This window comes from Oxyura jamaicensis, chromosome 3 (assembly GCF_011077185.1).
Source record: "Oxyura jamaicensis isolate SHBP4307 breed ruddy duck chromosome 3, BPBGC_Ojam_1.0, whole genome shotgun sequence".
Taxonomy (NCBI): Eukaryota; Metazoa; Chordata; class Aves; order Anseriformes; family Anatidae; genus Oxyura; species Oxyura jamaicensis.
The window spans coordinates 91,783,230-91,800,105 of NC_048895.1; the positions used below are offsets into that span (position 1 = coordinate 91,783,230).

The following is a 16,876-nucleotide window of genomic DNA, read 5'->3' on the forward strand; positions in this document are numbered from 1 at the left end:
GAGAGTGTCCAGAGGAGGGCTACGAAGATGGTGATAGGCCTGGAGGGAAGACGTACGAAGAACGGCTGAGGTCACTGGGCCTGTTCAGCCTGGAGAAGAGGAGGCTGAGAGGAGACCTCATCACAGTCTACAACTTCCTCGTAAGGGGGTGTCGAGAGACAGGAGACCTTTTCTCCATTAACACCAGTGACAGGACCCGCGGGAACGGGGTTAAGCTGAGGCAGGGGAAATTTAGGCTTGACATCAGGAGGGGGTTCTTCACAGAGAGGGTGGTTGCACACTGGAACAGGCTCCCCAGGGAAGTTGTCACTGCACCGAGCCTGTCTGAATTTAAGAAGAGATTGGACGGTGCACTTAGTCACATGGTCTGAACTTTTGGGTAGACCTGTGCGGTGTCAAGAGTTGGACTTGATGATCCTTAAGGGTCCCTTCCAACTCAGGATATTCTATGATTCTATGATTCTATGACTTCTGAAATATACATTTTAGTGTTCCAGTGTTTTGTGTAGATGTATGCATCAGAAATAGTTTAGTCAGTAAGACTAAGGAAGTGATTGTCCTCTTGCATGTGGCACTGGTGAGATCACACCTTGAATATTGTGTTCAATTTTGGGCCCCTCACTATGAGAAGGATATGGAATTTCTTGAGCATGTGCAAAGAGCAACGAAGCTGGTGAAAAGATTAGAAAACAAGAGTTATGGGGAGAGGCTGAGGAAATTGGGGTTGTTTAGTCTAAAGAAGAGAGGGCTGAGGGGATACCTCATCACTCTATTCAGCTACCTGAAAGGAGACTGCAGTAAGGAGGATGTCAGTCTCTTTTCTCAGGTGAAAACTAATAGGATGTGAAAAACATGCCAGAGAAGTTTAGATTGGATATTAGGAATACTTACTTCATGGAGAGGGTGGTCAAGGATTAGAATGGGCTGCGCAGGGAAGCGGTGGAGTCCCCATCCTTGGATATACTTAAGAGATGTGTGGACATGACACTAAGAGATGCGTTTTAGTGATGTGACTCAGTAGGTCAAGCTGATGAACTTGGTGATCTTGAAGGTCATTTTCAACATAGATGATGCTATGATTCTATGATAGAAGAGTTGTGTAGGGCATAGACTCCCAAAGGACTAGAAGTTGCCCTTCTGTCACTTGCAGGATCTAGGTACTGAACACCTAGCTCTCCAGAATTATGGAATTTATGAATTTCAGAAATCACTGTGTGATACCAAAATTCATGCAGTTAATGAAATGAATAAGGCAGATAAGCTGGAGATATACAGCAGCCCACACTGAGCATCTGAGGCTGGAGGCAGACAACAGAAAGTGTTAAGACAGACTGATGCGTTTGAAACTTACAGAGACACCAGCAAGGCAACTGTGTCATTTGTGACATGAAAGTGAGTTTCAGACTGATCACTCTTCATACATACCAAATTAGTTACTTTGATGGGGCTAATTGTGTCACTTTCATCCTTGCAGGAGAACATTCCCGTCTCCCTTTAACAGCTAGAGCCTGGGATATGCTGTCTTGGCAATGTAAATGAAAGATATTCATGGCCATTTTTTCTGTTGAATTATATCTTTTATACATATTTACAAACACATTCACCCTTCCTGAACTTTGTAGATGTGTAGAAGAAGGGTAATTACAGTGGAATAAATGCTAATTTAAAACTAGATATTTTATATATATATCTGAGGCTTTTCTTAATCAAATTTGATATTACTTCTATAAAGAGGGAATCAGATCTTAGACTGGAGTGCAGGGAGAAGAAAAAATGCCACCAGTTAAAAAATTAGCAGATCATTTAACGTTTTATTAGGTAGGAGCATCCCAGCCACAGTTTTGTTCACTATGGATATGCTGTATCACAATTGTAAGACTTCCTTCCTGGATACTCTTTAGTTATTACAGCCTGTCTTATTCAAAGACACTCAGGCCCTCCAGCTTACTCCTGCCAGCTCGTTTTTCACATACAACGTCTTGTTCTTCTTTCAAGGTGTTGCCCTGAAAATACCTTTTTTCTGTCTTACCTTAACTAAGTCTAAAGGACAGAAATGTCACTTGCAATGGCATGCCATCAGCAAAGTATGACATTCTCAGTGCTTTAGATGCTTTTGACACTCAAATGTCCTAAAATCCAGTAATGTCTAGTTTTGTAATGAGACTGGGTAGGTGTTCCAAATAGGAATTAGTGAGTAATAAGTGCTATCAATTTGGCAAAATTGCAAACATCGACAAATACTGATAACGAAAAAGTCACATTCTTTGTATACATATTTAACGTAATGATGGATTCTTCATAGTTAGAAAATCAGGTGCATCTATATCAAATTACAGAGTGTTAACATATATATATGTTTTTGTTTTTACATTCAGCAGTGTTAAATGAATTATAAATTAAGGGATCAGTTGCACTGGTTACCGCTACTAACATCTGTAGGAAGAAGCTCTGCAGACCCTCTGTTTGGCATGCTAGAGGGGAAGCCAGAACGTTTTCAGTTTGGAGAAGGAATTGGATCTTTCCACGCCCAATACAGTGGTTGTGTAAACCAATGGAAAGCCATCCATGCAAAATGATGAGTTAACACAGCCTTTTTTCCTTCTTAAGCTCATCATAGCAAGCAAAAAAATAAGTACCAGTTCAGGTCTTTGAGTTAACACAGTATTACTTAAGTGTTTTCACCTTGTAAATATATTTTTAAAAGATGTCCTCCTCTTAAAATATTTTTAAAATACATTTTAAAAAATGTTTTAAAACAACAATATAGAAAATGGAGAGATGGAAAAAAAATGAACCAGAATTTTGTAAAATGTTTTTGAGTGCTTTCCCAGACTGGTTTAATTTCTGTAGAGTGATGTGAGATGTCAATCAATTTAAAGTTATGCTTTGCTTTGATTATAAACATGACTTGAGAATAAAATGAATATTTGCATAGTGCTTAGTATATGTAAATTGATACACAAATGCTGCTGTAAGTATAATTACTTTAATAACGAAAGGCAAAATCCAGTTGACTAACACAGTTTTTAATTAGATTAACATAAACCATTTGTGATTTGATGCAATGCTTTCTGCAAAATTAAATGTTACATGCATGTATGCTAAATCGGTTCACTAACATTTGCGTCCAAATTAAGTGTCATTATATTTTCATTGACTAAAAAGAAATTTGAGTTTTATGCCACATTTTTACTAGTCTAATATCAGTAGCATATATTTGAAAGATACATTAGTTTTATGGTTGAGTATTCAACCCTAACACATCCTGGTTCTTATTGACTTAGAACTTAAATTTGCAAATATAGCATCTGGCAAAGAGAAGTCTTTCACCTAATATGAAATCATATCCAGCTCAGTTAGACTAAGATGATGCACTTGAAAATCCCACTGCATTACAGCTCCTATAGATCTTCATTTTAAGTTCCAAATTCTGTAAGTTAGAAAAAAGTTGGTAGGTTGCTGCCAGTTAGCAAAGAGCAGATGGTGTTTATTACTGTGACCAGTAAATTGTGTATCTGTGGGAGTAATAAGCCCAATTAGCCAAATGTTGATTATGCTTTTAAGTGTTGTAGTCTAAGTACCTATTTCCATACCTGTGCATATGCTGAATATAAACTTATTTAACTGTACACTTTTGAAAAAGCTTGGTGGTGCATTTCTTTAGTCTGAATTGTTAGCATTCATGGAAATATCTTTTTATATAACATCTTTTAAGTGAGTCAGTCTTACCTTGTATGTTACTTGTTTCTATATATTAAAAGTTTACTGTCTCAGGCTTGGCTGAGATGAATGTGAAGGGATTTTTTTTTGTATTTTTTTTTTATTTTATTTTTTGTCCTACAGAGGCTCCTTGCCCTTGATTTAATAGAATATGACTATTGCACAGTCTGACTTTGCTTTGAAGAGATAGAGATTTTTATCCTAGCCTACTCTGCCATTTTTAACAATACTGCTCTATTTGGACAGTAGTTCACTAAAGAGCAGTCTTCGTAGACATGCGTCCGTAAGAGCCATCCCTGCTTACCATCAGCCTTGCACAGTGCTTTGACTAAGCTGGCCAAATAGAGGTAAGCTTAGAGAAAATCAGCATCAGGAAATGTGTGTAATGCATTCCATTCTTGAAATTCAGACAAAACAGGGCCAAAAGGCAAAAATTAAATATAAAATGTAACATAAAGGTACTCTCCCATTTCTGAGGTGAAAAAGCAGGCTACTGTGTATTCCTCTTGTCAGCAGAACCTGATCTTACTGCACCTACCTTGAATAAGTTCACTTTCACAAGCAAACCAGTGATTTTAACTGCAGTAATTTCTTCAAACACATGCTAACCTTTCAAATAAGCAATAGTAGATACATGCAGGTAACAAGGTCTATTTTTTATTTTATTTATTTATTTTTTAGCATACTTGACAGCTTAGGGTAAATATAATGTCTTTTTTTTTGTCTTTACATTGCTTGGTACGTTGATTCTATCTGAGTATCTCTGCAATTAAAATAATAATAATTAAAAAAAAAAAATGGCTGCAGTGAGTCATAAACCCCATAAACTTGTTAATTGCAGATTTAATATAGATCCAGAAGTTTAGTTGGTTTCTTGGCTTCTTCTCAATTACCTCAAGTCAAAGTTAAAAACAGAATTACACAAAATGAAATGTTTGGGTGTGGGACAGATTAGTGGATTATAATAATTCATACTGCTAATGCATGTATTAGAGAAATATTTATTCAAATTTTCCTCAGTTAAGTCATTACATTTAACTGAATAAAGACACATCAGACACCAAACAATTACTTCTTAAAAACAGATAAAATATTTTAATTCTAAGGTCTATTTAAATTCTTCTATTTAAATGCCACAACTTGTTACCAAATTCTGACTGAAAATTGCTTAAAATGAAGAATGAGGGAATATTTTTGTTATCTCAGTATGGACTTGTATCTGGAGGATGTTTGTCTAGAGTCACTGACCATCTGTTTCATGGAGTTATGCCAAAATGCATTTCACTGTAGATTTAGATGCTTGCTATGAGCCAGGAAATAACCAGACAAATATTGCACCTTCTTCTTCAAGCACACCATAAATATGTGCTCCCAGCACTTTTCAAGATAAAAAATGTGTAATAAAAATGTTTATTTCTTAGGTAAATCTTTCAAATGTGGTAGCTTTAATGATTCTAACTTTGTTACTCAAATTTAATTTATTCTTGAGGTAATTCTGTTGATTTAAACTAGAAATGAATTTGCCCCTGTGTTTTCAAGAAGCTGTATTTTTCCTTTGAGCATTTCATTTTGCGCCCATCCTCCCCATGAGCTAGTATCATGTTTCTGTTCCGATCATATAAGAACAGATCAGACACAGTGCTCTGGAGGATAGGGCAGCCTTATCTTTTGGTTCAGGGACTTCTGTAGTGAAGTCTCAACAGTGCAGTAGTCTAAGAAAGCATTAGAACATCTCCTTTGGCATAGGCCTCCATATCTCCTTTGGCATAGGCCTCCAGAACCCATCTAAAGAAATATGTTCATTTTCTTCTTCTCCTGCTGTCTCCTAATGTGTCCAGCTAAAGCAGAGTCTTGCAAAATTTGACTCTTCCAAACAGGTTTCTTGTAAGCTCTTCTCCAGAGACAGCAAACACTACGGTGCCAGAATTAAAAATAATATTGCATGCTTATCTGGAGCAGTTAGTGCCTTTTGGAAAAGCTGAAAAATACTAGATTTTGAAGAGGCATTGGGATAAGCAACTGTATATAGAGGGAGAAAAACTTGTCCATTGCAGGATTTGCTAAGCTTAATGTGCCTATAAAGTAATGAGGGAAATAAATTTTTCCTTCCTAATCTTCCAGTGCTACCTTTAGAAAGAAAGGGAAGTCCCCTATGCATATCAAAAGTTGAGACAGTCTTTAACAAATGCTATTCTAAAATGACTGAAATATCAGAAGTCCCAGAACAAGGCGAGAATAAGCATGTCTAACTCAGTAAGGTTTTACTCAGGAGTGGAAAATGCCTTTGTCTCCTCTCCTTTTTCTTTAGTACAGGGCTGAATTTAGATAGGAATAAGATTTTTTTATTTTTATTTTTTTTAATTTTTGGTGGTGGTAGTAGTGTTTGTTATTATTATTATTTTATTTATTTTCTTTCTTGAATAAAGAAAGATTTTCGTGAGCTCTGAATATGGAAAGACACTTTGTCCTCCTACAAAGGAGTTGATAGCAAACGGTGAATAGAGCATACTGAAAAATAACAAACCTGCTTTGTGTTGCCCAAGCCACTGCTATTTCTATTTTGCTTTTTCTAGGATTAGAAGAAATGAATTTGGTCTCCCAGTTAGGGGCTTTGTGTTGCTTTATCTTACAGCTGGAAACACTTGTCTGTCTCATACCTTATTTATGTAAGTTTTGTTGCTTTTCTGAACATTCGTCTGTGTATAGAACAGAAGTAATCACTGACATATGTTTTCTATAAATTACATTCATATTCCTTGTTTCGCTTGTAAAACCCAATTTAAATAGTATTTGTAAAATATGCAGTGTTACAGTTATATCAGCGAAGTATTTGGGCTGCATCAAACATGGAAACAATTATTCTTCTAAATGTAAATGTTCACTTTCTATCAATCATTGTATTAAGTCTGAAGCTTATTAAAATGCTGTAAATATAATGTTAGATGTGTTATAGCTATAACTATAGTGTCCTGAGATGCTCAAAATCTTTACTAATACTTAATGGAGATTTTTAATTTTGAAAGCACTGTGGGTTAGAGCTTTATGTTGCAACATAGGATAACAGCAAATATGATTATTTGCTGGTTGATTGTCAGCATTTTTGCCCCCATGTGCAGAAGGGAGGTGGAAAGGAAGGGAGGTTTTAGATAGGATAGGATTTATGGGGGGAGCTTTAAGTCATTGTGCTTCTATATGGTGGAGTAACTTTCTGTGTACTTCTGACAGTGCTACATGGCTCAACAGGCCAAGTGGTGACCCCAGCAAGGGTGACTTTCCTCAGCCCAAGGTGCCTCATGCTGCTGGCTTTGGGGAGACTCCACCTGACCTCACAGCCTGTGGCCCACCTCTGGGGAAGGTCACAATATTCCTTGGCACTTAAAAGCAGAGCAGCAATGGCAGCCCACCTGGTTGTTACAAAGTAACCGAGCATTAGGTGTTGGTTAAGTTATTCAAAGACGAGCTTATTACATTTGGAAAGAGTCCTGTGTATACAACCAAAGTAAAGATTCAATGTTTGATTATTATTTTGAGCATTAAAAAATGAGGTAGCAGTGAAAGTCACAACTGCTATCTGCCTAGCTCCTTTAGCTCCATTTGTAGCTGTCAGGTCATTGAGACTGCTGCAGTGCCACAGACAGGTCCTGGACAGCTAACCTGGGATACTTTACAGTGTGCCAGCTAGCCTCCTAGGATTAAAAACAAAATTAGGATTAAAAACAAAAACAAAACTAACTAAATTTGGTCATCATGCTCTGTTTGTACAGAAGAAAATAAACAAAGAGTGTGGCTGAATCTCTGTCATAAAATTGGGGCTTCACAACTTTTTTTTTGTTGCTTAATTTTAACAAAACTTTCATTTCATAGTTTGATATATGAGGCATTGACTCGTCCCTTGTCATTAGAAGCTTACTGTATTAGTACACGTATGCAGTTCATACACAGTTCAATAGGATAGAGTATAAAACTATGCTGGTGTCAGCTACAGATTCTACAGTACAAATTCACTTTCTTTTCCCCATCTTATATACAAAAAAATAAAAAAATTAAAAAAAAAAATACAGTAATGGAGCTGCGTCCATTTACCTTGGATTCCTTCTTTAAAGTTCAAAACCCCATCCATGTTCACATCCAGGAAAATTTGCTTTAATATGCCATATACTGAAAAAAAATTCTCTTCAGTTCACCATACCATGTAAACCAGATATTATGTAAACATAAACTTATAAATATTTGTGTGTGTGTTTATTTACAATTCCTTAATAATTCTACTGATATTAGGACTTACAATACACAGCATTGAGTTTGAAGAAGGTAAGTTCAACTATGGGAGTGAGAATATCTGTGATGATCTTGATGTATTATAGTACACTTAAGTCTGTCATAACAATGTATGTTAGCTATACTTTAAGAACTAATTATTGTACATGTTTTTAACAGCACAGGTTATAGTTAATCTCTGGCATTCCACAGATGCCATGCACAACAAACATATCAGCATAATAAATATTGACACTGGGAGACGGACTGCCTATGCTGTGCTCCAGCTTGACAACACCTTGTTAGTTTTAGGGATTGTCTTCTCAGTGGCTTAACTTGAAGCAAGTGAGGTGTGCTGATGTGCAGCATGTTTTACTGGGAGGGATTTTCAGACTTCCAGGCGTTTTATGATTATAACAGTGACTAGTGCTAAAGATAGTTGGCAGCCCTAGAACTTTCAGATGCTGGCAAGACTAAGGACAATGGTAGAATTTCTGATATTGTGCAATGGCTTTTCTTCAACTTTAAACAAAACAAAAATAAGAGCAATTCAGTTTTTCACTTGTAACTGCTTGCTTCCTGATTTATGTTTTCAGATAATATCTAGATGGTGGATGAAGTGTAAATGCTTGTCTGATACATAATCGATAGAATTAAAATCCCTTGCCACTTATTTCCTCTGAAGTGATTAAAATCCACTTTGTACATGGTTTATGTTGGCCATATTGCTCCTTTGCAGCAATATTTCAAGGTAATTATTAGACAGTTTATGACGTGCTTAAGTATAAATGTTCAGTATAAATCTTCATAGGCTGTAGTTTAATAGTTTTGCTCCATTCAGAGAGCTAACACTGTCGAGCTTTGGCTGGCCTTCTTGTAGGCTTTTCCAAGCTTACATAGCTGTATAGCTCGTTCAGCTTTTGAAAGGCATGTATTCCTAATATTTAGAGACACTGAAAGCATAATTTCTGCCTGTTTCTACTCTGATTGGTGAAGTGCAAGTTGCACAAAATACTTCATCTTGTAACAACCGTTCTGCACGTAAGCGTGTTCCCTGTAGAGAAGAGACAGTTCTGCTGTTTGCTCGACCTTCTCTAATGAGCCTTCACATGCAAGAGATTTCGTAATATTACTTCTATCAATAGATTAAGTCCTAGGGCTAATATACAGTTTCAAATTAAAGATTAAATTCAGTCCTTGCTGTTTCTTCCTCATCCTTAGGCTTATTCCATATGAAATTTAATAATCCATCTGAAGCCAGCAACTTCTTCCAAGTAAAGTTGGCCATGGAAGATGCATAGCTAGCTAGTTTGAGTACAGTCTTAGTATTGTTGATATCATGATTTAAAAGGGTAAGATTTATTGGAAAAGTTGTTAACTTTATTAAATCAACACATAGAGTTAGAACAAATTGCAAGCACACATGGCTGAAAAATGTTTTTTTGAGCTTCAAAGCTTGCTCTGTTTTTCTGCAGCTGTACTACTTGCTACTTCCCCCTAGACATTTCATCTTGCTGAAATCAGTTATGTTAATTTAGGTGGAAGTAGATTTTGCTTTACATGTTTATTTTTCCTCTGATTACATATTATTTTCTTTGATGATATAACCAATATTTGAAGGAAGTTGCAAGTAATTTGTAATTAAGAAACTGGAACAAACGTTAGCTTGAGTTCCAGGGTATCTGGCCTGATTTTGTGTTTGGCTGGTATATTTGCATGTTAGGTCCTTACTGGCTAAAATGGAAACAACATTCCCCCCAGATCTCCTTTTTAACATTAAATTTAAAATGGCAGGTAGTGCAAAACAGGGTATATTACAACATCTCTTCTTTCACCATCTCCCACAGTATTCTCCTAAAGAAGCTGGCTGCTGATGGTTTGGACAGTTCAGTGGGGGAAGAACAGGCTGAATGGCTGGGCTCAAGGAGTCACAGTGAATGGAGTTCAGTCCTGTTGGCAGCTGGTCACCAGTGATGTTCCCCAGGGCTTGGTACTGGGATCACTTTTGTTTAACATTTTTGTCTGGATAAGGGGATTGAGCGCACCCTCAATAAGTTAGCAGATGATACCAAGTTAGGCAGGGCTCTTGATTTGCTTGGTCTGCTTGATCTGAAAGACTTTATAGAGGGATCTGCATTGATAGGCTGAGTCCAATCACAGGACACTCAACGAGGCTAAGTGCCAGGTCCTGCACTTGGGTTGTAACAATCCCATGCAACAGTATAGGGTTGGGGAAGAGCTGGAAAGTTGTCCAGCAGGCAAGGACCTGTGGGTGCTGATTGGAAGCCAGCTGAGAATGAGCCATCAGTGTGCCCAGGTGGGCAAGAAGGCCCATGGCATCCTGGCCTGTGTCAGAAACAGGGTAGCCAGCCAGTCTGGGGAAGGTATTGTCCCCTTGTACGTGGCACTGGAGAAACCACACCTTAACTATTGTGTTGAGTTTGGGGCCCCTTACTACAACAACAATATTGAGTTGGTCAAACGTGTGTAATGAAGCTTATGAAGGGACTAGAAGAAGTTGGGGTTGTTTAGTCTGGAGAAGAGAAGGCTGAGGGAAGACCTCATCACTTTATTCAACTACCTGAAAGGAGATTGCAGTAAGGAGGATGTTGGTCTCTTTCTCGGGTGACTACTGATAGGATGTAAAAAAGATGTTGTGCTGGCAAAGTTTAGATTGGACATTAGAAATAATATTTTCATGAAGAGTGTGGTCAAGGATTAGAATGGGCTGCCCAGGGAAGCGGTGGAGTCCCCATCCTTGGATATACTTAAGAGAAGTGTGGACATGGCACTAAGGGATGTGCTTTAGTGATGTGACTCTGTAGGTCAAGTTGATGGTTAGACATGGTGATCTCAAAGATCTTTTCCAACCTAGATGACTCTTTGATTCTCTGATTCTGTGTTCTTTCTAGAGGTTCATGTGTAGTTTTGACACCAGTATGTCCTGAATTGCTATTCTTATTGTCATGTTCTTCATCCCATTTTTCTCCTAGTTCTGCTCTAAAATAAAAACAAGGAAGTGCATATACAAATGCACACCTTTATCCTCAGATGAGCTTACTTTTTGTTGAAAGACAAGCCAGAGTACTGTCTGTTTGAACTTGATCATAGTTTAGAAACATCCTAAGCAAATACTGATGGTTCTCAGTCAAATTCCAAAGACAGCATGCCATAGAGTTTGTAAAAGATTTTGGAAAGCATAAAACATATTAAATTGATAAAACTATTGACTGCAGAATAAACAAATCACTGTTACTTTATAACTCCTCTCCTTTTGTTATGTTTGTCAACATTACATTAGCACCCCATTTATTTACTGTTCTGCCACCAAATTTTTCAAATAGATATCTCTCCTTCCCATACATATAAAACAATGTTGTATGTGTCACAGTACCTGTGCAGTGTTTAAGAGTATTAGCAGCATGCCAAGCAAATCACAGTGCTCCTCAAAATATTCTCAGAAAACAGCCTGAATATCTACAGTAATCTATTATTTGGATGATTAGTTCAGTTACTGGCAAAACAGACATTTGAAGCTGATACACAAAACAGCACTTATTTTAAAATCAATTTTTAAAATATCAATTCTTAAAAATCCATTGAAAGATCTAACTTTGCAGAATGTATTACTTTCCAATAAAGCTGACTAAGTCGGGAAAGAACATATTCATTCTCTCAGTTTCACCTCTCATCTAGTAAGAAAAGTTCTTGTTTTAGTTAGCTAAACCTAAGCAGCCACTGATTATTTCTCTCCTAAAGATGAACCTCCTAGGTTCCAAATAAACTACAAATGTTTTTAGTGATAAAAAATATGTCCATTCTTCACACTTCTATGTATTAGGCCTAGAAAGAAAATTAAACTTTTCCCTTTAACCAACTCCTTTATAAAGGTTTATTAACTTTTCAAAAATGTGCTCCTTGGTTTCAAATAGTTCTCTTTCTTACTTTCTAGTTCAATTTTGTTGGGAAATTGCTTGGACCAAGAGGAAACTCCTTGAAGCGGTTACAAGAAGAAACAGGTGCAAAAATGTCTATCTTGGGGAAAGGCTCCATGAGGGATAAAGCCAAGGTACTGTGTCTGGATTCTAACTGCAATTAGTGTTGATAAGTGTTGCTCTTAGCTCTTACACTTAGATTGCCTGTCTACTTATTAATGGCTCAGTTAATAGACTTAAGCTATACTCTGACTCCAAAGGCTCATTTGTTTTTTTCAATTACATCAATTGTTTAAATATAGTTTTTATCTTGCTATGCAAACCTTCCCATATAATTGTGGACCACCACAGTTACTATAGTACCACTGTTGTTTAAATAATTAACATAAAAGAGAAAACATCTTATTTTTTTCTGAGTGAAGCTTGTTTCTCCTGAGAAACTTTAACTTGTTAAGATTACTGCTGTAATGCTGATCTACATTAATAGTTTTTCTCTTGTTTCTTTAGGTTTGCTATGATGGTTTATTTAGAAAGGTAACATTTTAAAAAAGCTTGAAGTATTCAGGGAATACTTTTAACAAAGACAACAATGTGCAAATTTTATTTAAATGTGCTTAGAAATGCACAATAGATAAGAATCTGTATTTGGAATCACATCTATTGCACCTTAAGTATTTATTAATAAAGTCAAGTCATATATATGCAAGCCAAAGAGCAAGTAAGTATACACTGCATTGTGGCACCTTACTTTACAGGCTGTAGAACAGCAGTATTATGGCCAACACAGAAATAATGACTACTAATTTCACTGCACTATATATTGCCTTTAGTAATGCTGGGCATTATTCAGCTTTCCTTTCCGTCACCTCTATCATTCATCTCAGTAGCTAAAATAATGAAAGAAATAACATGTCAGAATAAAGGAAAGGCTAATCATGATTATGGTTGGCATTATTTGGTCTTGGTAATGCGTATCAGCAGTCACACTTGCATTACAAGATCTCCAATGGCAATATTAAAAATAAAACAAAAAAAGACAAATTAGGCACACAGAGCGTATTTCATTTTTTCAGTGCTTTCTTTATGAAATTGGGCATACTCACACTTCAATTATCTATTTAACATTATATTTTATGATAATAAATGTTGATTACACTACAGATTGTATTTTTAGTTATTGACAAGTAAAATATTTTATGGCTTCTGGCTTACTTCTGGAATTATAAAAAACGACAGCCTGGATGAATGAATGTGAGTGCTGCTAAGTAGCAGTAATTTGCATCTGCACTATGTCTGCCAGCTCCATTCTCAGCCACCCACTCAAATTATTATTGCCAAGAGAGGCAATTGCCCAGACAGGGAAGTGTGAAGAGCTTGTTACCAGATAAAGAGGTTTAAGCACATAAATAGACAGACAAAGTCCTCTGATTCTGAAATCGGTGACTCTTCTTATCATACCATTTGTATTTCATCTGATCATAACAAACAGTGCCAGCATGCCAGTTATTACATTCACTCATGAGTATGTCAGTAGAACAAGATTCATTTTTTATCTTCATAGAATATTTATGCCTAAAGTTCAATATGAAGTTTACTGTGAACTTCATGGAAAGTCACTCGTATAAGAAAGGTGTAAAAAATTAAGTTCTAGAGTAAAATAGCATTAAATATGGCAGTGATGAAAGCAACCTCTGTAAAGCAGGCCTCATACACAATTTACTTATCTTAATCCAATTTGGACGTCACTGACTCAAAAGAAAATGAAATGCCTATGCTCTTACAGTGAGAGAGGAATTGTTTGATCTCTGTACATCACTGTTAGCATCTCCAAGCAAAAGACACTGAGAATGGCCATGGGATGGATAACAGTTGAAATTCAGAGGGGATTTTCTAGTTTGAGATTCTGGTAAAACTAAAGAAAATATCTGTGAGCACAAATAATAGACTAGACTGCCACAGCACTAAGGAAAATGCAACTTGTTCTGGCTAAAACAGCTTTCTCACTTTAAAACAAGCTCACTAGCCTCTTTTGTGCAGCACTTTTTATGGAATTAAATACAAATTACCAGAGTCTGGCTTGCTGTGGTTATTTCATACTGTACTAGAAATCAATTTATGTATATGGGCTGATGAGTCTTCCTTCTGGGGGAATTTTCAGGAAAAAATCTGTGTAATTTATCTCTGTAACCTAGAATATACTTAGGGCTGTCTGTATTATGCCATGGACCATACCAGTCCCCAGGCAGACAGCAGGCATGTGGGCTTTTCCCTTCTGGTCCAGTGCAGCTGACTGCTCAGCTGCATCAGAGCAACAGAAGTTGAATTTCAGTGATATGCCTGATAGAAAAGATTAAATACTTTTCCACCTGAAATCCTCTCTTATTGTTCTCAAAGGAATGATTTGTGTCTTTTTGGTACCAAAATGATAGTAGGCACATGCTTGGCTCTACAATGAACCATGGTCTGTATATTTCTGCAATTTCAAGCAAGGGGAGGTGCAGTTTCCAGTTCTGGGAACCTCCCTCTGTTAAGGGTGGTTTATCTGGTTTTCAGATTTTCTTTATTGTTAAAAAAGAAATCTATGTGTAAATTCCAGAGACTAAGGAACTGAATTTGTTCCTTTTTCAATCATCAGGGGACACAATTGCATAGGCAAATTAATTTGAAAAATCAATGCAATTTACTTAACATGAATATCAGCAACTCCAGTTGTGCACTAAATATCACAGAACTTATAAACATCTCACAGAGAATTGTGTTCACAACTGGTGAAGAGATGCCCAAAAATAACTTTGTCAGTTTTGCAGAATATTATTGTGGATATAAGAAAAACTTAATCTTTGTGATCAAGCTAATGCCACTAGTTCAGCAGAAGTGTATTTTGCTGTAATGAACACAATCTCTAGGGAAAGATCCTGCAGAGTTCTGACAGGAAAAACAAGCGCCATCATGAGATGTTGCATTACCTCTACGCACAACAAAAGATGATGCTGAATTTTAGATACTTGTTCTCAGCCCTGGTCAGGCCTCACCTGGAGTACTGTGTCCAGTTCTGGGCTCCCTGGTACAAAAAAGACAGGGATCTCCTGGAAAGAGTCCAACAGAGGGCCACAAAGATAATACAGGGGCTGGAGCAACTTCGTTATGAAGAAAGGCTGAGAGACCTGGGTCTGTTCAGCCTTGAGAAAAGAAGATTGTGAGGAGATCTTACCAATGTTTATAAACATCTGAAGTGTGGAAAACAAAGAGATATGGCCAATCTCTTTTCAGTGGTTTGTGGGGACAGGACAAGGGACAATGGCCACAAAATAGATCACAGGAAGTTCTGCATCAACATGCGAAATAACTTCTTCACAGTGAGGGTGACAGATCACAGGAAGAGGCTGCCCAGGGAGGTTGTGGAGCCTCCTTCTCTGGAGATATTCAAGGCCCTTCTGGATGCCTACCCGGGCAACCTGCTCTAGGGAAACTGCTTTGGCAGGGGGTTGGACCCAATGATCTCTTAAGGTCCCCTCCAACCCCTACAATTCTGTGATTCTGTGATTCTGTTCCTTTTGATTTTGCATGCGGAACTGTACTTTTAATGTTGGCTATAGCTGAACTTTGAAATATTTTTAGCTGAATAACTCCATTTATTTATAAATCATAAGAAGGTATTGTTCAACATGATAAGCATAGTCATGGCTTCTGAGAATTGTGCCCATCATAAGAGCACAGCCAGTTTCCTTTGAGTTCTTACGACAGGTTCAGCTCTCATTGTCTTGGTGACTGACATGATGCCATCAAAGCACACCATTCCTATAGTAATATAGTATTATAAATATGCAAAGACATTCTTCAGAACAGGTAGTGATGAGATTAAGCATAGTCATGTTAACTTCTTTGGCTTTTGATTCTTTTCTGCTTCTTTTTCTGCTTTTTCCTGACAGCATGGGAGCCAATTGGAAAGGTAAACAATCAAACTGAAGTGACAAGAGAAACCTCATTACAAGTAGAATGAATTGATTGCTTTCATACTTAGATGCAGATTTTCTGCTTTTTAACCATACAATGAATGGTTTTCACTGCGATTAAGAAGAAAAAAAAAAAAAAAAACAGGTATGCAGAGTATGCAGGGAGGTGGAATAGCTTTTTCATTAAACTATAGCAGAAAGAGCATGGATTCTCTTTAAAAGAAGTAGGAAAACATGTAGTGATGTTTCTTAAACACTTTGATTTCTCCAGTGAGGTACCTGAAAACAAGATACCAGAAAGACTTTTTTTTCAAGAGAGAGTACAGTCTTACGGCTTGTACTATTTATTCAAAATCCCTGATCTTATATTATTTATATGAGTAATAGTAGTATTTTTATTCACACTAATTATATACCAATATAAAATAAATATGCACTAAAGATTAATAATATATGTAACTTGCCTTTGTATTTTGTAGAACTTTGGAACATTGTATGTGAGAAATCAAAATGGCAATAATTTAATGCAGATGGGACCTGAAGGAACATTTTTGTAAGAAAACAGAACATTTAGGGACAGAGATAAAAGAAACATACTGGTGTTACTAGAACTTTCATTAAGGGCTGCATTACCTAACTGCAGGTTGGAGAGAATATGTGGGAAGAATTGACACCATCCTTCTTCCCCCTCCACTTTGACACGAGAACTCCCTACTAGTGGAGAGAAAATACTGATCTGAGGGTACATTGGTGTGATGCCCTTAATAACAAGGGTGAGAATACATCAACAGCTTTAATCGTAGTCCAAAAGCATGCACTTATCTGCAACATCACCTCACTATTTCTTTATGTGTTTTTCAGAGATTAACTATACCAGAATAGGTAAGATTGTATACAGTGAAATTTACCTTTAACAACTATACTTATAGTCAATATCAAAAATTAATTGGTATGAATAATGCTGTTAAAATAGGGCAAATGAAAGCCATGACCCCAGATTAGTAACTGAAA

At 36.8% G+C, this 16,876-nt stretch overlaps 1 protein-coding gene across 7 annotated transcripts in view; it reads left to right on the forward strand.

Annotated features, from left to right (window-relative positions):
- KHDRBS2 (KH RNA binding domain containing, signal transduction associated 2) overlaps window positions 1–16,876 on the forward strand; it is a 381,354-nt gene that overhangs the window by 120,019 nt on the left and 244,459 nt on the right. For all 7 annotated transcript variants that reach the window (XR_004749882.1, XR_004749880.1, XR_004749879.1 and 4 more), the window contains exon 3: window positions 11,930–12,046. Coding sequence is in view for 3 of the 7 variants with exons in the window: in XM_035323020.1 (XP_035178911.1) it covers window positions 11,930–12,046 (117 nt within the window). In the remaining 4 variants the exon portion in view is untranslated. The remainder of the gene's footprint in view (window positions 1–11,929; window positions 12,047–16,876) is intronic.